The 26,044-nt window shown below is 29.3% G+C and overlaps 2 protein-coding genes across 3 annotated transcripts in view; both read left to right on the plus strand.

Moving 5' to 3' along the window:
• LOC106784240 (serine protease inhibitor dipetalogastin) overlaps positions 1-17,231 on the plus strand; it is a 39,474-nt gene extending 22,243 nt beyond the window's left edge. Inside the window, exons 2-9 of the mRNA XM_014743571.1 lie at positions 10,638-10,754; positions 11,284-11,593; positions 12,203-12,346; positions 13,232-13,402; positions 14,886-15,050; positions 15,205-15,327; positions 15,780-15,956; positions 16,264-17,231. Coding sequence (XP_014599057.1) covers positions 10,638-10,754; positions 11,284-11,593; positions 12,203-12,346; positions 13,232-13,402; positions 14,886-15,050; positions 15,205-15,327; positions 15,780-15,956; positions 16,264-16,495 — 1,439 coding nt within the window. The 3' untranslated portion in view covers positions 16,496-17,231. The remainder of the gene's footprint in view (positions 1-10,637; positions 10,755-11,283; positions 11,594-12,202; positions 12,347-13,231; positions 13,403-14,885; positions 15,051-15,204; positions 15,328-15,779; positions 15,957-16,263) is intronic.
• Positions 17,232-18,721: 1,490 nt separating this feature from the next.
• Positions 18,722-26,044, plus strand: part of LOC106784223 (focal adhesion kinase 1) — a 75,828-nt gene continuing 68,505 nt past the window's right edge. The window contains exon 1 of one of the 2 annotated variants that reach the window (XM_014743547.1): positions 18,722-19,119. Coding sequence is in view for 1 of the 2 variants with exons in the window: in XM_014743546.1 (XP_014599032.1) it covers positions 19,525-19,562 (38 nt within the window). In the remaining variant the exon portion in view is untranslated. Of the gene's footprint in view, positions 19,120-19,140; positions 19,563-26,044 lie in introns of those variants that run through there. The other variant, XM_014743546.1, reaches the window with a different exon arrangement.

Below are 26,044 nucleotides of genomic sequence, written 5' to 3' on the forward strand. Positions count from 1 at the left end.
TTTATCTTGTTACGAGGATTAGATACTTTCTTATTTGTATTTACGTTTTCTACAAAGCACGTTGAAATGATTTCTAATGGGAGTAAGATCAAGGTTGAAAATCTTTCTTAGATCGAGCTTGGAATAGTAAATCTTCTAAGACAAAGTCGTTATCGGTGAAGTTTATCGGGTGAAAGTTCAAAGATTGGCACGATTGGTGGTTTCGATTCAGCACGAAATCGATAAATCATTCGGTGCTTCCCATATGTGAAGTCATTTCACGGACTATATTTTTAAAGTTTTTGCTTTAAAGTTTTAAAGAAAAGAGATTGCTGTTGTAGTAGTAATACTGATATCTCTTTCTCTCTTTTGATTTTTTTATTTCACTTCGATCGTAACGGGACAATGTTGTTCGCTATGAGTAAACGAGATCATTTTACTGAGATAACATTCGTTCCGGTAACACTGAATATATCTTGTCAACTTGAAGTCTGATGTAAGATGTTCTCTACATAGACAATTTAAAATTATTCTTTCGATTCGTTCATTCTCCAATTGATTTCTTTCAATATTATGTAGATCGTTATAAAAATATAATTATTTTATTTGTGCCGAGATAATTATGAAAATGATCTAAATCGAATATAATTGAAAAAATTTATATTATGATTTATTTTATTCTGAACTTTTTTATATTATAAAATAAATGTCTAACATTTTTGTTGACTTCATATTCTTTTTTTAATTATTTGCATATTAGTACTTATGATTCATATAGAATCTATTCATTTTTATTTATTCTTCAAATAATATTACGTAGATTTATAATTTATTTTTATTATTATTTTCTCTAATTCTAACATTATTATTTTGTATCTAATAATATCTGATTATAATGGAAGGTTACGAGTTTCCGACATGAAAAGTTTATCTATTAAAATAAAAAGAAAAAATCTTGGAAACAATGGAAACAATGGATTAATATAATTAATACTTAATTACATAAATTATATTAATTAAGATAATTATTAATTTAATTAAAAACCTTTTTAATTATAATATAAAAATAATAATTTAGTTGAAAGATAATTAAGTGTTAATTATATTAAAGATATTTGATGCAACAACGTACAGAGTTGATATGAATGTATTTTAGCACGCCTAGACCTCTGCTGGATTATCGCAATCTCATTCATCTTGCTGACCTTAAAAACATTACTAGATAGCGAAAAAAGCAGGCTCATATTTCGAAACGTTTTTAATACTTCTTTTCTATGCCTTATGTAACTCAAACTTAAAAAATTGTTCAAACAAATTCGTTTTTTTTCAGTTATTTCATTTTAACAAATTATAAATATTTTATAGTTAATTCATTATTACTTTTTTGCAATGTTTTATTCATTTTTGTAGAAAAAGATTCACGTGTATATTCTATTAATAAAACTTCATAGTAGATATTAGAACATGAGATATCTAAAATCAAATCTAAAAATATAATATATTGAACTGGAGAAAAAGTTTCTTCGTAATTTTTTCATATTTTGTATCTAATCTTTTCCAAATGATTGATGTTTCATTCCTTTTGAATATCAGGACTGCTAATATACCAATTGTGTTTAATTTTTTTTACTTTAATTGACTAGAGTGAGGTGGTGCATCTTCGATATTCAAATTTTCAAAGTAAAAACGCTTGAAGCAGCTTTGACTTCATTACTTAACATTAACTTTTGACTTCATTAACAAATACGACATGTTTTTTTCAAATTACTCTATAATATGTCATCTTTCAAATGCATGAAAGTATTGCCAGATCTGATAAAAATTATCAGAATTATGTGATTTTAAAGCTATCTATCGAAAAACCTTTTTTCCAACTCAATATATATAATATTAAATGAAACCTTTATATATGCTTCATATAAAAAATATTTTTGTTTACAATAATTCATGAATAAAATATAGTATATAATTAATGATTTTTCTTCTATATGCATCTGTATAGATTGTTCTAACATTTATTAAATCGATTAATTAAATCCTAATAGATCTGAATGTTTACAATTAGATAGTTATATGGAGGCATGAAAAAAGTTAAGAAAAAAAAATATTAAGATCTTGTTGTCGAGGTATCGTGCAAAGTGAAAAATGTCGTTTTTAATTGACACGGAAGCTCGCGTGATTCTGCGCACGAAGTTAAGCCTCGTTAATGGCAAAAAGATAAAATGGTAGAAAGAGAAAGATAGAATAGTGCGACGCGTTATGGGACAATGCTGTAAGGAAGAAGAGATCGTTTCGTTGCGATTAGAGTCTTGGTAAGATGAAAAAGAAAAAATGAGAACGAGATAGAAAGAGAGAGCAAGAGGGAATACTACCCTTTCAAGTTCACAAAGTATGTGTTTCATTTACCGATAAAATAACTAATATAATTTATATTATCTATAAATCTAACAAATTTGTAGTCATTTTTCGAAATTAAAATTCATAAAATTTATTTATTTATTCGCTCATACATAAAAATATATTTCTTTTTTCCAATAATTTTATATACATAAAAATATTCAACCAATGTTATATTAATATCAATTATATTTTTATCTTTTTTATATTATGTGTCAAAATATTCTAAACTTTTTACTTCAATTTGGAATAAATTTTATTGCCTTTGTTTTCCAAAAATTGCGACGACTCCTTTTGATGTAATTGTTATTCTTTAAATTCTTAATTACGATTAATTTATCATTATTAATTTATCAATACATTTATTTAATGTACTTAAAAATATTTTCCAATGAAATATCATAATCAACATTATTAATCGTATAGTATTTATCGAATTAATTAGTGAAAAAAAAGAAATAAACGTCTAACGTTGATTCACGTAAAAAAACATGAATAAATTAAAGAAAAATAATAAAAAAAATAACGTAGAAGGTTCACTTCAGCCATGGAACATAGACTCTTTTACTGATTTGGACATTATCGATTGTAAATGATTTACGCTAGCATTTCTATCTTACTAACCCCCCTCCCCACCCCTATTCCTTTTTTTCATTCTTCCTTTTTTCATAGAATAAACTGCACTCGGATATAATGTAGCAAAAAGAGTAAAGAATAAAAAGCGAAGAGACACACGCGACTACGAGTTCTCTCGAGCAGATCGTGCACAAGGATTGTCGCGAGGATTAATGGATTGCTTATATTCCTAGAGTCCTTCGGTTTTATTCTCCGCGTGGATAAACTGGTCACGAAGACCGATTTACTCTTGAGAACGAACGCGCTTCCGCGGCTAGAAGATCGCGACAAGGATAACGTTCTATCTTCTTTCTTTCTCTTATATTATACATTATATATAGAAATATATATAATATATAATTATAAATTAAAAATTTTGATTTATATATGTATATATATATATAAATAGACTAAAAATGATTTCATCATTTTACAAAATGATTGAAAGTTACATATTTTTTTGATCGCATCTATAATTCAGTCTGAATTATTATCTTAAAGCTAATTACTTCCACAATATAGCAGAAGTTTGTATTTACAATTAGTACGTCAATAATATGTAAGTAACGTGGAAACATGGGGTGTCTATTTCGATGAATATTTTATAAGCATTCTATAATTTTTGTTTTTATTTGACTTATAAGATTCCTAATAAAATTAATTTCTAATTGTCATTTTATTACGTAAATAAATAACTGCAAATTTAGAATATTTCCTTTATTTGTTCTGAACATTTTTTAAATTTTTACACGTGGTCAAATAATTTGTATCAATACTGTATAATAGTACAATATATTATATTACCGAATTTACCAACTTTTCAACTAATATTAATTTATTAATATTTTCAAACAATACAGAAAGTTGTACAATTGCGTAACATGCAAAACATTCCTTATTAATAAGATCATACTAAAATTTTCAATTAGAATATTTTAAAAATATTTTTCCCGTTCAAATAAGAACAAAAATATTTATGATATTCGTCAAATTTGTTCTAATATCCTATAAAAGATGAGAGTAAAAAAAATTATACATATATTTCCCTTCAGAAAAAATATAAACAAAGATGTAACGAATATTGTATAATATTATATATCAAACATGATCTCGAAAATTATTTTTCGATCGTAACATCGATTGCAACAAATTTGATGACCCTTCTAGTAAAATTAATGATACCCGATTCTGCGTTTCGAAAGATAATGTAGACCATACAAATAAAGAAAGAAAGAGAGAGAGAAAGAAAGAGAGAAATAAAATAGAATAAACGGACATGTAGACGGGTGGTCGTAAAGAGTGCAATACCGTTAGACCTCTCGAAATACATATGGGTTGTACATATATCGTAGTCTTTTACCTATCTTTACCTACGACTTAGCTTTTCAGAGCTTTCAGGGAGGATATAGGAGGAACCGATAGAAGAAAGAGATACAAATCAATGATATTGCTGGATTACTTCAGTACCAGTGACTATTTCGATTTTGTTTGCAGTAAATAAATCGGTCATGAAAAAAGAGAGAGAGAGAGAGAGAGAGAAAGAAGAAGATAGGGACAGTTAAATCGGTCTCTCTCCTTTCTCTCTCTTTCTCTTTTTCTGTTTTTCTCTTTTTCTCGTATCGCGAGAGAACGCGTTTCCGGAGATCGGATCGCATGGGTTAGCGAGATCGTATCTCAAGATTACACGATTGTAATACGAGGCTATGGTTCGATTGCATTCCCGCGAATAGTTGTCAAAAATCAACCTTTACGATCAATATCTTAGAAAAATAATATCGACTAGAAATCTAATGGTCTATTCTTTTATTGTTTATTTTCTTTATCTTTTTCTTCTTCTTTTTTCCTTCTTTTTTTTTTTGGTATCTATTTCTTACAGGTAATACCTAATCCTTCGTATCTTTAATATTCACGTAATATTATAAAAGCTCTCTTTATAGCTGTTATAGATTTCCGCTTGTATTCTATCCAAGAATAAACCGGTTGTTAATGTAGAGATTCTAGTCGACGACATCGATGTATAATCTCGAAAACGTTGGATAGAGATTAAACGATTGCTCCTCGTTGGATTCTAAAATTCGTTCTATGAGAAAAGTGAGAGAGGAAAACAAGAAATAGTAAATTCTTCGTAAAATTCCACGATAATTTGATGTACTCGACTGAAAGAGAATACTCGAGAGAAAATTGAAAGAGAGATAGAGAGAGAGAGAGAGAGAGAGGGAGAGTTGAATAAGCTATTCGTCGCTTAAATTCTTGGAATGAGCGGTAACGAGTTGGCCGATGAATATTCCAGATAAACGTGCTTTCTTGTTATTGAAATAGAAAGGAAAAAGGGAATGAGAAAAGAGATTCTTCGATGTTCTGGATAATAATTTGTCGCACCTTTTCTATTAAATAAGACTTCAGAGTAGTTGATTAATACACAACAAATATTTTCAACTTTGAATATTTTGTAATTTTTTATCAAAGCCTTTCATAAACATTATTTTCATGATTTTCTTTACATATTATATTTGAATATTCATTGAAATGTAAAATTTAATCAAAATTTGAATTCGATATAAATTAAATTATTTATCAATTAAAATGATATCTTTCTTAAATACATATATAATTATGCAATAATTAAACAATTCTTAATTTGATTTAAATTCAAATTTAGATCTAATTAAAGCTATAGTTTTTTTAAATATATAATTATACAATTTTTAAAGAAGTCCTATATATATATATTGTTTAAAATATTATTATACTATTTGATTTAACGTCATAATCATTTGAGTTGTCTCGAGACACAAAATAAAATGTTCTAACGAGGTAGAAACTTAGTAGGCTTAGCTATAACTCTGACTGTTTATTTTCTCCTGATATTAGAGTCTAAATTTACGAACGTGTATATGCATACTTAGAGTGGTACTTATGCTGGATCATCCATTATGGCACAACCGAGTCGTTTTATCTTTCCATTTTTTTTTCTCTTTCTTTATTCCCCGTAACACGTCGGAATTTTTATTCCCCTAACTTCAATCTAATCCTACCTAGAACGACTTAGCCATTAAATGTGAACACGAGATGAAGATTCTCTCGTTAACATTCACATGCATGTACATTTATATTATCGTTCGATCGATCGTTAATATCGATATTCCTTAACTTTTTATATTTTTATTTTTATTTACTAACAATAAGCTTATTACTTACATGATAAGATAGAACGTTTACGATCGCATACCGTTAATAATATTGATCCTTTTGCATATAGGTAAAAATACAAGTAATATTTTTTTCAAGTAACTTCCGTTTGCCATCTCGAGAAATCGAGTTTTATGTATATGTTCATGTGAATGAAAGAGAGAGTGTGAATCATTGATGAGTGACGTTGAGAGAGTGATTCGAATATTTACATTGGTTTTTCCACATCCTTATATTCTCTTGTAATAAATACTCTTTATATTTATTAAACAAAATAAAAGAACATAAGTTTTTATTCATAATCCCACAAACGTGTATATATGCATGTAAGTACTTATATCCATATCAAGATATGTATATTTACTTATATATATACAAGGTATTTCAAAATATGTATGCATAATTTCAGGAATGCTTTTAGAATGCTAAAATAAGAAAAAAGTTCTTACAATACTATGTTCAATATATAAAATAAAAACTTTAGGTGTCTTTACAAATAAAAATCCAATGAATTTAGATTAGGCGATCATGCTGGTCAATTAATTGGTCTTCTATGGTCAAACTATTTATTTGGAAATCTCTCATTTAAAAATTATCTCGTTAGACGACTAAAATGTAATGGTGTACCATTATTGGAAAACAAAAAAACAGCTATTATTTGGAAACGAAGTTATATTGGGCATATGATTATATGAGCTATATATTTTATTGTGGTGTGTTGAAAACAGTCCTAAAAATAGCTATAACTTGGAGACAAAGTTTTTTTGGGTATATGAGCTTTTATTTTTACTTTAATGTACTGAAAGCAGCCCTCATGTTATATCAACATAGTTTGAAACAACCTGTATATACCTATCTACTCAAATAACACTGATCGGTCTTAGTGTCACGTGGATGTTATGCGCTTTTCTCAGAAAGGCTAGAGCATCAAGTCAGTACAATAAAGAGAATCCGTTCTCGCGCATCCTAAGTCGAAGCATCATTCACTCTGGACGTTTCTAACGTCTCAGATAGCACTTGGCGCTCTAGCCACCATAAAAGGTGACGTACGAAATACGCCTATGTATATATGTATTTCGAGTAAAATGGATGGGTTATATACATGATAAGTACAGTATGTCGCAGAAATATTTGTAGACTATTCGCAAGTGATAAATGATAAGAAATTGATAAATAAATTAATTAAATAATCAAATTAATCCTTTTTTGCGTTCGATATTTTTGGTGGGAGAGCCGAACTAACAACTCGAAACAATTACGTTTGTAATTCATATTTCAATTATCTTTACATCTAAAAAAATAGAATTGTTTAATGTTAATAAGAAATATAAAATATCAAAGAAAACAAAAAAGATTAATTAATTTGGACTAATCTGTTTCTAGTGTATATAAATCAAATATTTAGAACATTGTCAATATTTAATAAATTATTAGACTATTTTGATGCAATATAATGTAAATTAGATAGAATAAGAGAAATTTCGTTCAAATATTTAGTCTAATACTTACCATGGAATATACTATATGAGAATAGAGTCGTGCGAAACCAATAATCTATCCTTAATTAATTCAAATGAAAAGTATATGTAATCAGCATATATCCGTTCTCATAAGTTTCAATTGCAGAAACATTCCACTGACTAGACCAATTTCTTTATATCCTATAATCCATACCCATAACATGACTCCACCTTTCCGGTCATCCACCTCTTTTTCTCTTCCTCTCTCTTTATCTCTTCCTTCGGAAAGGAAGAAAAAAAATATGAAAAGACACAAAAATCTAAAGATCAGCAGCATCCACCTAGTCGGTACATCCTTGTTGAAGTTCACTGACCCTTATACATCTCAGATATACATATATATATTTCCTTCCTGCACCCTTTCTATGCATGCATTGTGTATCGAGTTTAGCATGCATGCACGCGCGCAACCGTAGAAATTCTACGGGTATATAATTCGATCGGCATTGTTCGCCAATCGCTACCAAGCCAGACGTCGGCCGCTTATTGCCATAATTGATTCACTTAATCGTGGGAGTGATGGACACCTCCTTGCCTCTATATGCTCTCTTTATTGCTACTGTCGTTACTAGCAACATGCTAATCGTAGAGTTTGCATCCTAACTGACGTTGAAAGGGGAAAAGACCCCCTTGTTTATCTCATAATTCGTATCATCGACTTATCATATTTCCTAAAATTAAGTAAATTATCCGTGAAAGATTTCGATTAAAATAAGTATTTTTATTATATATATATATAATCAAATATGAATCGTTTAGAACTAGAATTATAAAAAAATGATTTAAATTAATGTTTATAGTATTGGAAATAATTATTAAAAAAAGAAATTAGAAACATTGTTTGCACGAATGAGAATTTTAAAATAAATAATTTGATCGAATTTAATTTGCCTATGAAATTATCTAATAGTTTTCTAAGCAATGATTATTTCTGATATGTTAAATTTATACATAATAGAATAGGATTAGATATCTTGCTAATTCAAATGAACGAGTTTAGTATAGAAATTTTCTAGTCGAGGTTAGATACTAACTATTTTTCTGGAAATCTCGTAGTACACGTATCTAATACTAAAACATTAATTTACAACATACTTATCTTCTACCCTAACATCCAAACGTGATAAGGCTCTTCTCTGAATGACTATTTCACGACCTACCAATCGTAGCGAGTTTCTCTCTAGAAAATGTACGCAAATAAAGTTGTTGTTATCTTTCTAGCAATAAAATTACTAGGGATACCATAGTCTGCTCGGTAAACAATTTATTACCACTTAAAACTTTAGACAGCACAATTCGACAATCTCAAAAAAAATCAAGGAGAATTATCCAATAAGTTTTAATTTTTTCAAATGAGGAGGTAATTTATCAAAAACACATATATTTTATGTAACAACAACAAAATAATAAAAAATAAAAATAGTAATCATAATAATAATGTATCTAGTTTAAATTTCTTTGCGTCCTCTTCAAAGTACCATTAACTCGACATCTTCCGTTAAAAGGTTAATGAAATTTTAGTATTAGTTTTTATCAGAATTAGTGAATGTCAGCAAGATTAGAAAAATATCAAATCAATTACAATATTATCTTTGATCAGATATAATGTTCAATATTATATAGTAATAAAATCACTTTTTCCTTCAAGGTTTATCTTAACTGTACTTATCAATTTTATAATTTCTTATATTTTAAATGGTTCGTTATATATATATATATATCTATATGCATATATAGGGAACATAATAAATCCTGTGTGCTGTTGACCCGATGATCACTGGACCGAGACCAAACGTACCGGACCTAGACGGTAGATCTCTACTCGATCGGTCAGCCGGAAGCAATTAAAGTTTCGACGGAATCTCGCGAATAAATATTGCGATCTGACTTAGACGGTGCCACGTCATTGGGGTGAATGTCTCTTAGTCGTGTTCTTGACTATTACTCTTGAAGTTCACACTTGATTGCTATTAAAAAGAAAAAGAAAAGTTCTTAGTTTCATTTATAGAATTTCAAGTGAAATAAAATGAATTAATATAATCATTATCGATCTTATGAAGATCGATACGTGCCATTATAATATTATCCTGAAAGTTTATATTTTGTCAACATCGTAAAATAAATTAGAACATTTAATTATGATTACGATTGATTTTATAAATCAATAATTATGAAATATAATTATTATAATAGACCTTCACACACAATTTTTAATATAACATTATTCAATTATTATCATTTATTTATAATTGTGTTCTATAAAAAGAATTTATTGATGTATCGAACGTTTATTTAAATGAAAATGAAATAATACCTGATGGTATGTAGAGCACGGAAAAATGAAAAAAGAAAAAATAACGTTCGCCATAAAGGATGACTCTCTTCGTTTATTATTATTCGAGCCAACAATTTTTTGTTTCCTCGACTTTACTCATTACTTCCTTTGCGGTGAGTATTATTACGGGTGTTGGCGATATTATTACTATTATGTCATTACGATAATGCGGGCGTACCTGGTCGAAGAGAAAGAGAGAGAAAGAGAGAGAGAGAGAGAGAGAGACGGGGGAGAGAGAAAGAGAAAAAGGGAGGGCGAGATAAGGTAGAGGGCGATTTTGATGGGTAATAATAAAACAGGGTAACGGTCGTCTCGTTTCAGATGCATTTCTAGTTAATTGCCTTTGTATGTGTATATGCATATATATGGGTAACATGAATACCGCTTCGTTTCTCAGTCCCTCACGTGAAAAATCGAATTGCACTGATATTTACGACTGAAATTCTCAACAAGAGATCCCACTTACGGGTATACAAGTATACTGTATAATCGACTTTGTAAGAGACTTTCTTGAGTTACAATTTATTACTCTTTCGTATCATAATAACTGCGGAATCGATGGTTTTATTTTATCTCATTTTTGTTTCGTATTTTTTTTGCAGATTATGTGTCCGGCGCGTGTCCCCGGATATGCCCACCAAGCGGGGAACCGGTATGCGGCAGCGACGGTATCATTTATGCTTCCCAGTGTGAAATGCGGAAGAAGATGTGTGGAAAGGGTAAGGAGCTGTTAATTACCTTCATTATTGCTCGTTTCTCACAAGTATGTTACCACGTATACGTTACATTTTCATTACTTGCGATCGTCTTCGTGTTTGTATCCTGCTACTTTATTAAAAGCTCATTCTTTAATCAATTAGTTCTTCAAGAGTTAATTTTCTGATAAATGTATATACAGTAAAATTATCATTGGTAATTCTATATTTCACAGTCCTAAGTTTATGAATGACATTAATTAATTATAGATAATTTATTTCATTAGATAAGTTACAAGTTTAAAAGTTTTTAATTAAAAATTATTATTAAATAATTGAATGATAAATATATATTGCAGAATAAAATATTTTATTAATTATTATTAACAATTTCAATTAATCATTTTATTAACAATACAAATAAGATGTTTCAAAGTAATGAGAATATAGAGGACAAAAAATATTTTTAAAAAATATATATAAAATTTGAAGTTATCTAATCGTGATCACCAAGTCGATCGTTAATCAATCTAACAGTGAAAATTCTGTTCAGGCGTGACGGTAGCGACAGAAAAAACCGCTTGCTTAAGATCATCGGGTAGCAAGTGCGAGCATCGTTGTTCCGGAGATCAAGATCCGGTATGCGGTACCGACGGTCGAACTTATCTCAACAAATGCATGATCAGAGTAGAAATCTGCAGGGTGGGAATTGAGCTCTCTCATCTTGGACCGTGCAACAATATTTCTGCGCACAGAGAAAACTGTCCGGTTTCGTGTGACTTTGCACCACTCGATGGCCCCGTATGCGGTAGCGATGGCAACGTTTACAAATCCACATGTCAAATGAAGCTACTCACTTGCGGGTATAAACAAATTAAGTTTATCTCTATTCTATTAAGAAATTAAAATAATAATCTAAACTTATATTTTTCACATATTATATATTTTAATATTTATTATTAATCTATATTAATAATAATAGAGATTTATATTTGAAAATGACAATTTTTTGTAATCTAACATTAAATCATTATTTTTCTTTCTCATATAAATAATTATTTAGAGAAGATAAATGCGTTTATTACCATCTTTAATAGAAGTCATTCTAACGATAAAGATCGAAGATTTTCGTCTTGTAAAAAGGGTGTAGGTATATGTACATATGTGTATTATTACCCAGAGGAAGTACATTCCAAAGATAACACTTTACGAAGTACCGGTACTAGTTTTCTAGAGAAGGCAAAACCTGGAGAAACCTCGCATAGCTCGTTGCAATAACAGATACAATGAAAATAAGAGAGAAAGAGAGAGAGAGAGAGAGAGAGAGAATGAGTGAAAGAAAGAAAAAAAGTGAGTGATAGAAAGAGAAAGAGATAGAAAGCAAGGAGTTATTCTATGGATTTGCAACGAAGAGTCGCGCTAATCGAATCTGATTTTTATCTTTTTTTTTTTTTTAATTTTATTTTCAACAGACAAGGAGTCGTACGTACGAACAAGAAACACTGTCAGACCACAAGACATTGTCGTGAATCGTGCTGGCGTGGTGCAAAGCCAGCCTGTGGTAGCGATGGTATCCTCTATGCGAACACCTGCAAAATGCGAGCTAAGAATTGCGGGTAAGAACGGAATCCTAGTTTCTACTACGATTACAACTATTACGGTATATTACTTACCAACCTACCTACCTACCTACCTACCTACCTACCTACCTACCTATCTACATATCTACCTACCTACCTACCTACCTACCCATCAACCTAACTATCTATCTAGTATGCATATAATATCTACGTAATATCGCAATTTACATTTCGCCTGAAGCAAAACGTAAAGTCTCTTGTGGCCCTTCGAACTACCTCATTCCATTTTCCTTGTCTTCATTTTCTTCTTTTTCTTTTTTATGTTTTCTCTCTTCCTCTCTTTCTCTTCCCTGTTCGCAAACGTGCTTCGTTATTAACGAGCCACTTCGTGTACCTACTACGTTAACGTTGCAAGCACATACGTTCCTTCTGAACGTTCGTTAGTCCTTTTATCCATTTCTCATAAAGTTTCGTTGCTTTATTAGGACGAAGGATCTAGTGAAATATGGTTGAACAATATCTTTTATGAATATATTCGCGTAGATACAAGTATTCCATTATTTTATTATTTATTGTAGATACATATCACTGATTTATCGTTATCAGTTTATTACATATTCTAAACAAATACTTTTTATAAGATTATTCTAATATTTAATTACAATATACTACAGTTATTAAATTTTTAACATGTAATTTTTATTTATTTTGTTTCTTTTTACTTTCCGGAACATTAGTATAAAAATATTTTTTTGTAATTTGTTGATGTGTCGTACATTTAATGATTAATAAACATTCAATAAAATTTAAATATTCAATAGTAAACACATTAATTAATATTTTTAAAATTAGTCAAAAGTGTGTCTTTGTAAGTATTTATTTACATTTAATACTTCGTTTGTGTGTAAACTATTTTTATAGAAAGCACGTGTTCGAGGTGCCAATGTCATTTTGTGTGTCGCGAGAACGAACATCCGGAAGTCAATTGAACGCGTGTCCACTCGACTGTAGGCACGAGCCGGAAGTGCCGACCTGTGGATCGGATGGAAATATCTATAGGAACGAATGCGAGATGCAAATGCTCAACTGCGGGTGAGTTAGTTACTTTTAATTTCAATCGTAAGAAAAGTCATTTTTAAAATCAACAAAAAGAATTAGAAGTAATGATTCATATATATATGTATGATTTTAATTTTTAGAATTTTAAAAGATGAACCATTTATTAATTTCTTCTATTTTGTTTAGATTATTTAAATATTTTTACGAGCGAAAGATATTCAATATCATGTTATTGTATTTACTTACAATTAGTGTGGCATTTTATCCGAAATAATTAAAATTATATCCGAAAATTTTAATAAGGAAAATATTCGTATAAATATATAATAATTTTCATTCATTTTCTTTTTATGTATGTTTTAAATTAGAACATAAAAGTATCATAATCATCAATTTAAGTAATGAAATTATTACACGCGGTAAAGCAGAATATATTTATGAATCAATTTAATAAATATAATTTCTCATAATTAAAATTCCTGATTTTACTATTTTATGTAGCTATTAAATTGATTCATAAATAAAAACCGTTTTCTTACAATACACTTTACTTAAAACAGTAGTTATTTATAAATAAACTCTATATTTCCGTTTTTCATGATCATTATTATAAACTTTAAGTTAATGAAGATAAGCACTTTAATGTATAGAATTTTATTTATAGAATTTTATTTATTATTAATTTATTAAAGAAAAGAATTAGAACTGATATAATTACAAATGTTCGCATGAATATAAATTGAGATAATTTTTGAAAATTGAATCTTTACTTCCTTAATCTTAACAATTATCAAACAATCTTTTTCATTGAGATTAATACATTCAATTTTATAAATTTGAAATTACTTTTCATAGATTTAATTTTGTTACTTTTAACAATTTCTCTAAAAAAAGATTCGAGAAAATTCAATTAACATAAGCTAAATTATTTTTTATAAGATATGATTATTCGAATGACAAATGCGACACACACACATACACGACGAAGTAAAGAATCAAATGAACATTTATGAAACATTTTATCGAAGAGATGCTAAATATGTACCTACAGTTCAGTGTACAATAACTGTTCAAAACGAGCCTTCTTCCGCTTGGACAGACACTCTAAACCGTTTTGACGTTGAACGTTAACGCTTTGATGCAACGTACGGGTATACACACCGGTTGAACTCTTTGCTAACACATTACGATGATGCTGGTTGAAGGTCAAACGTGTCCACTCAACTTGAAGATGAGCCATGTTCTAACGTTCCATGTTGAATGAACGAAATAAAATATTTCAAGTAACTTACTGTTTACTTTGATCTTCTCTTCATCCAACGTCGAGATTAGATAGATCTGAGATAACAAATATAAGGAATATATTAATTTCTGTATACGATAACACACAAATCAAACAAAAACTTATTTTCACAACAAAATATTAAATGTTGAGAAAATTATATAATTAAAAAGAATAGGAGATGAATTAAGGAACAGAAAGGGTCTATATTAAATCGGTTGAACGGTTCAACAGGCAAGCTAGAAGGAAAGTGACCGTAGTAGACTTCGAGAAGTGTCGGCCACGTTTAACCAAGTGCATGAAGCAACAGCAACGATGTGGAAACGAAGTAGATCCGGTCTGTGGAAGCGACGCGAGTACATATCCAAATCAATGTCACCTGAACGTGGCGATCTGTCTGTGAGTAATCCCGTCTCGTTAAAATGAAAAAAAAATATACATTTTATTAATTAAGATTCATATAGATTCATGCTTGCTAAAGAAGCTTATCGAACTAAATAAAAGATATGTTATCGTGAATTAATTTTAATTATTGATGATAATCCTTTTTTAGAAAAGGTATTCAATTGGCTCACGTCGGAGAATGTACGACCTTGAAAGAAACTGAAGAGTGTCCTGATGATTGCAACGAAGTGCCAGAGGAACCTGTTTGTGGAAGCGACGGCAACGTTTATCGGTGATTACAAATGTTATTTCAATTCTCTAGGAATATTTAAAATAAACCCTCCTAAAGAGGATCTCGTTTGATCCATTTAAGACGATTCTTATTTTCCTTTCTATTTTTAAAAAAGGAAAAAGATAATACTGTCGTTTCTGCTTACATATCCTTATTTACTATATTAATGGTGTATGTACTAAAAAGTGTATGTTAATAATTTATTTGCTATTTATATACTCAAAAATTACTTTTATCGTATATTTATGTTCATATATATATACTATTATATTATTCAATATTAATTTATTTATCAATGTATGACTTTTACAATGGTTATTATAAAAGTATAAAAATGTTATTCAGTATGTAATATAAAAATCGATTGTAAAATATTGATAAATCGATCGATTATAGAGAAAATAATTTGAGTTTATAAGATTGAATTCGAATAGCTGATTTTTTCTATTTAGCTCGCTATGCCATCTTCGCCACGAGACATGCGGTCAAAGGGTAGTTCAGGTTCCTGCTCAGCATTGTCGTACTACAGCGCTTTGTAATCAAATCTGTAGTGGAGAACGTCAATTCGTTTGTGGTTCGGACAACAAGCTTTATCGTAACGAATGCGAAATGAAAAGGGACAATTGCGGGTAAGTTAATGTTTTAACATAGTTTAGAAACATTATTATTTTAATTTTATATTTGCTTATTATTCCTTTTTTAGAATGATAATCAGGCATTAATGTTAAATGTAAATTACACTGATAATTTTTAACAATTTTGCAGTTTATATTTAAGAATGTATATTAAGTATATATTATGATAATTTATTAAAATAATTTATCATAGTTTTTCTTTTTCATTTTTCAAAATGACAGTCAAGTATTTTATGTTTCGACACAAAAATGAATTTAGAAGACGCAACTAATATATTTGAAATTTGATATATCTTTTTAGAAAACACGTGTACGTGGTACCAATGAAACGATGCGTTCAAGGTTTCTTGTTCCGTGGTTGTCAAAAGATCTGCCCACCATATTACGATCCAGTTTGTGGCACCGACGCAATGACCTATAGCAACGAATGTTTCTTGGAAATAGAAAATTGTCGTAGCAGAAGCCTCGTCTCTAAAAAGTATCACGGCGTTTGTGGCCAGCCAACGGAGGAACCGAAAAATTATTTGTATTAATTCGCCGATCGAAATCGATTTAAAGAAAAACAAAAAAAAAAAAACAAAAACAAAAAAAGAAAAATAATAATAATAGTAATAAAAATATGTTCCAGGTTACATCGAACGAGATCGATCGGCGAAACGGTACTAAATGAAAAATCGTTCTTGAAATCTTAACAATACGATCCGTTTCGTCGATCGATCTTAAATATATGCGAATTATCGCGCCTCGTCTTTCGAAAAATGTTGCTTCGAGTAATTCGACGATGTGTATAACGCGTATATATTAATCTTTAAGAAAATTTTAAGGCACCAAGTGTATCGTATTTAATAACGAAAATGAAAACAAATACTCGTGCGCGACGAAATCGGTCGATTTAATTATTCGATGTCGTTCGATGAATTTCCAAAAAGAAAATCTTTATCGATTGATACTAAAACGAGCTTGCCAAGAGAAGACAATTATATTCTATAATATTTATAATCTTGCCAAGTTTATAGATACATATTGTCATTGAAAGCTGATAGGTAATCGACTTCGAATAGGATTGCTATACTATAATAATTGTCCAATGTCGAATCTATCGTTTAAGCGATCTTTTGCGAACGCGTCCGTGAATCATGGTATGATTATATATTTTGGATAAAATTTTTTTTTTTAATAAACCCTAAATGCGCACGCTTGTGTATATGATTGCAAAGTTAAAATATATTTTAATCAATGTGCACAATTACATAGTTTTTTATTAAAATTTATATTTTTTTAAAAATAATTATATGATACGATATAATATTTTCAATATTTTTTTGTAATAGTTATTTAAATATTATATGAGAAGTAAACTATATATATATATATATAACCATTTCTAAAAAGAAAAAAGTGATAAAGAAAAAATCATGCATTTAAAGGGTTACAAAAAATTTATCGATTTTTTTCAAAGAATATCGTCAGTATGCTTGTCGATGTTAAAAATGTAATTAAAATAAGATATAAATAATTCGTCATCTTCGGTGATTCACGAACGCGATAAAATATCAAAAAGTATCTTTCGTCATTCTCTTTCCCCAGTCCGCCTTATCCCTCATATTTATTTCTCACGTATCGTGCTTCAGCGTTATTCCGATCTCTCGCGACGAACAATCACAACGTGCCAAGATTGACGAAGAATCGTGCGAGGAAGGATCAAGAATCGCGTATAAACACGTAGGCTTCTAAACCGATTTCGCATTAGCGAAAAATATAGAATCATTATATTATTTATATTAGATTCTTAGCGTTCTTTTAATTATAGAAAATCATTATTATTTATTCTCTCTGTGTCTCCTTATAGGTTTCTTTATACATGATTTTTCTCCTATGTATGCATATACACATACATATATACTTAGATACATACATCCATACATACATACATACATAATACATAGCTATGGCTCTCGTTCTAAGCATTATCTCTTTCTTTCTAATCGATGTAATAACGTAAACAGTTAATACGTTTTCCGAAACAACTAAAAATAACAAAATAAATTTTTTCAGTTAACATAACTTTCTGATGATAATGCGAGATGTGTGTTCATATTATATAATTAATATTACGTAATATTATTATTAATCATTATCGTGTCTTTAATTTATTTTATCGAACACGCGAAGATCCTTTTTTGTATCGAAACTAACATTGTACACGCTTGTCAATAATAAACTATATACGTATATTTTAAGATATTAAGGGATTTCCATAAAGGCTATATTCTCTACGAAGTTATAAGCTTCTAAATACTTACTCGCTAATTATACGTTAACGTCTATCTTATATTCTTAAGTTACTTTAGAAATAATCAGAAAACTATGTGTCGAAAAGATATTAAACATATATACTTTAAATACATAAGTACCCATTTAAATGAGGAAACTTGATATTCGATATGTAAGGAATTCCTTTTAATCGTCTTTATCGACTAGGAAATAGCGAGTTAAACAATGAGTAAAATCTTTCAAATAACACTAAATTCGATTATAATCTTTTATTTCATAAAAATATGATTACGAGACGACTAATATTTTTTTTAAATTCTTTGACAAATTATATTACTTTAATCTTTAAGAAAATAAACATAATATCGATAAAGAAAGTTGGCGGAAGTCGTTCAAACAGTTTACGTGATAGCAGCTTCGCTTTTATGTCGACAGACAGCGCCACGTATGTCGGCTAGCTGAAACACGTACAGGTGGCGTTTTGGTGCACCTCTATTGACAGGTGCCGAAAAAACATGGCGCTCAGTGTTTACGACAACTGATCGCTGCCGATCGAAATCGCGCAATCGTCGTATATTCTTCGTTACTTTTGACGCGCTTTGCTTAACCAATTGGTGCTTAAATGTCAATTTTTAATTATTCGTAATATTAATAAATTCATTAAAACGAGATTATTTAAAAAGGTGCCGAAAGAAAATTTTTGTACGATAACGCGTGGCTCTCTTCTTGAAAACGGCGAGATCAGGTGGTGTGAGGATATCATCGACGAATCAAAAGGAAAGAAGAAAGAAAAAGATCTTTCGAGAGAGAAAAAGAGAAAGGAAAAAAGAGGGAAAGAGTTGTTAATTCAACGCTGAACATCAAGAACAATTGACGAGTTATCGTAAGTAATAATTATAAATACAATATATATTCTTGTCATTTTATTTCTATTTGTCAAATTTATTGTCGATAAAGTGTCGTTGACGTATATTGGCTATATAAAAGGAAGGGGTTTAACATGAGCGTAACAAGAACGGCGGGAGAGGCCATCTTTAAGTGTCCCCGTCGTAAGAACGAGGCCTGTACCGGCAAAAGAGAAGACGAGAGAGAGAGAAAAGTGAGAGATTACGCGAATCGTGTTACATAAACCGTTGTTGCTTCGGCCTTCTCGTTGCATCGTTCGACGCTCGGCCAACGAACGTTTGTCGTTTTACATTTCTCAAGGACAAGTTTCTCTCTTTTTCTCTTTTTCTCTTTCGTTATCTCCCTGTGTGATTTTCGATGTTACGTACCTGGAACCAAATGAATGTATACACCAAACTTTCTGTTGTTCCTGTTTCTCACGTATGTATATAACACTATACGTTAGTATATATGTAATATTTTATTTTATAATGTATGCCAAATATTTACCTTCTTTTTTTTCGTATTAAATGATTATTTAGATTTTACGTCGAGATTAAGCAATCGATACTTTTCGATATGACAAATTACGATCGTTTCAAACATATATGGTTTATATTAATCAGTTTTATTTGAACCCAATTTTACTCCTCGAAATGGCGCGAATATTGATTTCGAAGGAGACCAATGACCTTTTTATTATGTATGCTACTTTTGAGAATCGATGTGAGCTACGTATATAGATATATAATATTTTAAGATACTTCTTCTCTCTCTCTTTCTCTCTCTCTCTCTCTCTCTCTCTCTCTCTCTCTCTCTCTCTCTCTGTAAGAATATAAATATTTCTTCTCTCGCGTCTCGCAATAAGATTTAAATTTATTCTTCGAGAAATCGATACTTTCTATGGCCGCATTGCGCGATTCTTAACTCATCGAGCGTACTCGATGGCGCGTATTTTGAATTTTATGGAATGTCGATTAATTTTTACAAATTTAACCCTCTATATTCTAGCATGACTTTAACCTTTTGCATTCGAAGTTTTGGTTACTCATATTACTAGTTACTCGAAGCGATTTCAAAAGAAAAAACATATTCACGTGTAGGCAAATGAAATGTATATAAAAAGAAAAGTCATAGTTGTTTCTCTTATTGTTTTTAAAATTAATAATAGATGTAATAGTTTCGGATGTCATGAGAAATGCATTACTATAAAATAAATTGAAGATGATACCTTTAAACGTTAGCTAGTTAGTTATGTTACTATGGGTTGTTATGTTTATTATTATAGAAACCTTTTCCTTATATTAAAAAAAAAAACTAATTACACAATACTTTGCTGGAAAGATTTAATTTGCAATTTGTTAGAAGAATAAATGAAATTTAATATAGTAGAATAAATAAAGATTTGTTTTTTTTTTATTATATTATGAACTGGAAATTATTTGTATTTAAATAAAAATTTCTTCGAGTGCAAAGAGTTAAATTTATATATCGGTATTTTTTTGTGCTCAATTTAATTTCAGCCCCACTTTCTCACCCTCGCCCTAATTTAGCTGTGTTGTAATTTCTTTTTGGTAATCGATAAAATTCTTTGTAGGGGTTTTGTCAACTCTACTTGTAAATATCGGACTAAATCTAATACCTTTGACAATTTTTTATTTATTTTTATATTTACAGATCGATATTTAATGGTATAAAGTTTTTTACAGTAAGTACAAAAATTCCGACTATTGACTATTAATACTCGCCATTTATATTGATGAAAGAAAAGTTTTTCTTAAGGAAAATCTACAGATTATAGAGAACACATAACATGACGATTTATCTAATTATCGTTAAGGATAGTTTTGATAAATTCTAACTATTTCAAGTGTCCTTGATTATATATACGTTGAAGTTGAAGATAAACGTGGATAATAGAAGTAGCTCAAATTCCTCGCTCGATCGATTTAATTTATTGTGCTCATCGAAGGATGCTGCCAAGGAGTTACGAATCAGCGATTTTTATATATCAATAGAGAAAGAGAAAATATATCAATGAAATATATTATTGAGAACTTGCTTGAGGAATAATTAATGTTTATTTGTTATTTAAAGTTTTAAATTTGTCTGAAAATTATAATTTTATTTATATATTATTATATTGTCAGAATATACTAATACTAATAATAATATAATCTATATATATGTGTTAGTGTGTGTACATTATACAAATTTTTAGTTAAAAAAATTAAAAAAACAAAAAAGATTATGCAAGATAGTTAAAAATTGAGATATCTGTAAGAAAGAAAAAAGAAGAGAAAATAATAGTACAAACATTTTCATATTTGTAATTATTATATATTATATTTATTATTAATATTATTATTATTATACTAATCCGAGATACAGCTTGGACCAATGGACGAAATGTATCTCGTACCATTTCTACCAATCAAAAGTATTTGCCAGTCAGTTAACACGAAGATTCTTTTACCCTTCTCATTTGATCCAATCTTCTTTTTTTACTTTTTTTTCTTCCTTTCCTTTTGATTGATTCCGTTTAAATTGTTCCCTTTTCGTGATTGCTCGAATGTAGATAACTTCTTGTAGTATCTGAAGAAAATATATTTCGGTGCTTTATGAGAAAAAAAAAAGAAAAAACCAGAGTAAAAGAGAAATCGTGCTTGTGTGGTATATGTTTGATCATTTTATCTTTGCTTTTTCACGCCGCCATGGTTGCTTTCTTAAAATTTGCTTTAGTAGATAATCGTGATAGAAGCTACCGTACGAAGTTGAGAGAATCTCAAGATAACGTGAGGAAGCACAACGAACGAATACTTCTTCCAACGTTATTCAATCTGGTCTCTCTTGAATATTTATGCATGTATGTTTGTATGTGTTACGAAGTTATGTAGGAAAAGTAATCTTCAACGATTATACATATTTATATAGGATTTAGACGTCTCTTGATGGATAAATAAATCTCGAAGGATATCGTAACATCTCTGAAAAATATTACAAATTAGAACTTCAATAGAGTGATCGATAATAATAATCGATGATAACATGAATAAGCAATTAATATTCTTTAATGTATAATTTATTTTTTTTTATTCTTTAAACAAAAACATATATATTCGATATAAAAATCGGTATGAACTTACCGGATAATTCAATAAATATCACAGAATTAATATAGTTAAGTTTTCATTATAACTACGCTACTATTTCATAGTGTGTCGTTATAAATTGAAATAGAAAAATAGTGCACGGTTTTTAGATGTTAAAAGAAAAAGGGTAAAAGAAATTAATGAAACGAATAACAAAAATTTTATATTTGTCGAGATGAAAACATTAGAATAGAGAAATACATCGTAAATATGCAAAAAGAGATTGTTTTTATGCGGCAGGAATCTCGAGATAAAAAGAAAAAAACAAATAAGAAAGAAAGAGTGGGGACAATATTGCACACGAATATTTTTTCTTACGTAGCTGCATTTCCTAACGTAGTCCAATATGCGATGTCATGTAACAAACGCGAATCGTTCGTTCCTTCCGCAACGGGATTACGTTATTGATGCAGTATGTCGTGCCAAGGCGAAACGAAGTGGCGTGTGATGTAAGGCCGATGAGAGAAAAAGAAAATGAACAAAAAATCAAATCATCCTCAAAGGATTTCTTTCTCACAAATCGATTTTTTGGCACAATCGAACAATCCATTTTATCGTTTAATCGATAACTATATGAAAAATACAATTGCATAAATATTTATCACCAAAAATTTAATAAATTTTTGTAAAATATGTAATAAGGAGACATAAAAAAAGAATTTATAAATATTTTTGTAATAAGCAAAATCCGTTTAACTTTTGCTTCTTTTTAATTTTTAAATATTTTCGATTCGCGTATTCTTTTCAATGTTTTCTTTTTTTTTTAAAACGTAGTCATTATTCTTTATCATATTTTTTATTTTTTAATTAAATTTCTTCTCTACGAGCAAATTATTTAATTTTTTTCTTAATTTTTCATCGTTTCATCGACAGTAATAGGAACGTCGTTGTAAATTCTAACTCACTTGAAATCACATTCTGTCGTTTTCTATTTTAAATTTTTTCTTTCTTTCTTTTTTCCTTTTTTTTTATTCTTCATATGTTCAACGTGCAGTTTTTCGTTGCATTCTGAATATATACTTTCGCCAATAAACCTCTTTTCCACTAGTTTCATCTCGTGTATTTCTCTTTTTTTTTGTTTATAATCGTTTGTAGGTCTATTTTCAATGGTTCATCGCTTTTTATTAGACCGAGTAAAATTTTTCTATTGACGCGACGGAAACCTCGCTTTTTTCTGAATCTCCATCTCTTTTTCTTTTCTCTCGTTTTACGCGAGAAAAGCGTGTACGATTATTCGAAAATGAGTCGGTTTGATGATACTACATAACCACGTTAATGTATGTGTACAAGCAGTGTATATGTATACACGTATCCATACAAATAACTTCGTTACTGTTGTTATCGAATTTATATCGTGATCGTTAAAATTGGATGAAAAAATCGTACATGCAATAAGACAAAGAGAATAATGTTTAACCATTTAACAAAATATCTTTTTTACTTATAGAACAAAGGGTATAAACTTTTCTTATATGTCGAACTAATCATTAACTCTTCATTACTTGAACAAACAAATCGAAAGTTCTACTTTTTTATGTTTGTATTTACATGAGTATAATGGCTAGCTTATTTCTCGTATCATAAAAGAGAGATAGAGAAAAAGAGAAGTATATATCAATTTTCATTAATTTAGTTCTTACTACTCAGCGAACGATTATGCAAGTAATACATTAAACAGTACGAAAATAAGATAAGCTATAGCATTGACTTTTAAAGATCTCTTTTTTCTTCTTTCTTTTCAAATTTGTTCCATTACTTGAGTGAAAATTTATTAGAACCTAAAAGCTGGAAAAAAAGGAGATCGATTATATGCGAACTTTTTCCTGTCCGTCGTGAATTCTCTGCAATGCGGATAACGTGAAACGAGTATTCTAACCGGCTAAAAATATTGTTATGAAGAAATCACATTGTTTTTGCGAATTTAATTTTTGGATCGTCTGCATATTGCTGGAAAGAAAATTATAATTATTTTTAAGATTGTGTGTGTGTTCTCTTTTTTTAATTGATTTAATTTTCTTTATTTTTTTTTGTTAACTTTTTTAAGAACAAGAATATAAGAAAAGAAAGACTTTCGCAAAATATCTTCAGGACTCTATCGATATTCTTCTCATTGGACCATCATGTATAGCCTGAATTTAATGGTCCGTATCTCTTAAAAATTTATAGCGCGTATAATCGAAGTCTCATGTTAGAAAGATGTTCTTTTTTATATTGGGCACGTTCAATTTGTGGTTTCCTCTCGAAAGTCTTTATGATCGATTCGTTTAAAAATTTCACCGGTCTTCCTTGTTTTTGATCGATGATTTTGCAAAAAGAAAAAGAATAAACCAACGAAATGACTCTGATATTAAAACTGTAGCGTGCGTAGATATTGAAACACTATGGACACGTTTTGATCACATTTTTTACAATTTGTTACTTAATTCCTTCTATTTTCTTTTTGTTGTTATTTAAACCTCTTAAACCGATACGTTTCAAACCTTCCGTTTTTTCTCTCAAACTTTTTAATATATATCGAGAAAGAACTAATGCTAACATCGAAAAAAGTACATTTTTTATTTTATCACAAGAAACTTAAATTTGAAAATCGCTTGTATCGTTCTAATGTACGAACAAAGTAATAATCAACAAACTTAATATTTTCAAAACGTTCTTTCACTTTTCTGTCTCTTCTTTCAGAAAAAATAATTAATTTCTCTAAAACGAATTAATGATATTCAAAAAGGAAAAAAAGATTAAAAATAGATTAAAAGCGAAAGATGTGTTTTGTAAGATTGAATGAAAAAATGTGATCATGAGAAAGTAAAGATTTTGAAGCTGTATAGGAATCAGGATGGCGAGTTGTACAACTGGAAACTCGGTATTACGCCTACGTGCGTACGCTCGGTGTCACAGCGGTTCTCACGCGTTTCCGGTCACGCGATTGTCCGACGCTCGATTAATAGCCCACGTTTGTTGTTCATTGATGTCGAATATTCAAACGGGAAGTTACAATCACGATTTTTACGTTGCATCCTTTTAACATTTTTCCGTTTGTTAATATATTTTTTTTATTTATTTATATTTAATTATATTTATTTATTTTTCTCTTTTCTATTCTTAGCGTGTTTATACTTACTTATATTTTCTTTTCTCTTTTTTCTTTATTTTTTTTTTTTGTTTTATTATCGTACAATGACTCTTATATCAAGGGGTGAAGGAAGAAGAAGAGAAATGGAACTCGCTACGCGACTTTTCGTTATCACGAAACGCTTGGTAGCGCGCACGCTTTATTTTCATACTCGAAACCGGAAGCGCGCAGCAGACAACGCGCACCTACCATTGTCATGGTCCACAATGTTTGTCCTTTGCGATAGATCTTTTTATCTTATCTATGTACGTATTTTTTATATCCCTCATTAGGTTGTTATTCTTCACACAAACTGCTGCCTCTCGATTAATTTTATAATACTTTTGATAATATCTATAAGTAATAATAACCAAAGCAATGTTATTTTGTTTCGTTTTTTTTTTTTGGAAAATTTTGTCGTTAAATAATTTTATGCATAATTATCTTACATTTTATATTTACATTTAATAATTATCTAATAAAATGCATCTCGATATCGCAAGAAAAGAAAAACAGTTTTTTCATAAGTTTTGCTTTAATTTAGTTTAATGTTTTTTACTTTATATTGAATTTTATTTTGTTCAATACAATTTGTTTTTGTTTTGCTTTTTTAATTAGTTTTCCCATCCTCAGTTAATTAGTTTAAATTTGATTAGAATTGA

Source organism: Polistes canadensis, unplaced genomic scaffold (genome assembly GCF_001313835.1).
Source record: "Polistes canadensis isolate GaletaPanama2010 unplaced genomic scaffold, ASM131383v1 scaffold_32, whole genome shotgun sequence".
Lineage (NCBI taxonomy): Eukaryota > Metazoa > Arthropoda > Insecta > Hymenoptera > Vespidae > Polistes > Polistes canadensis.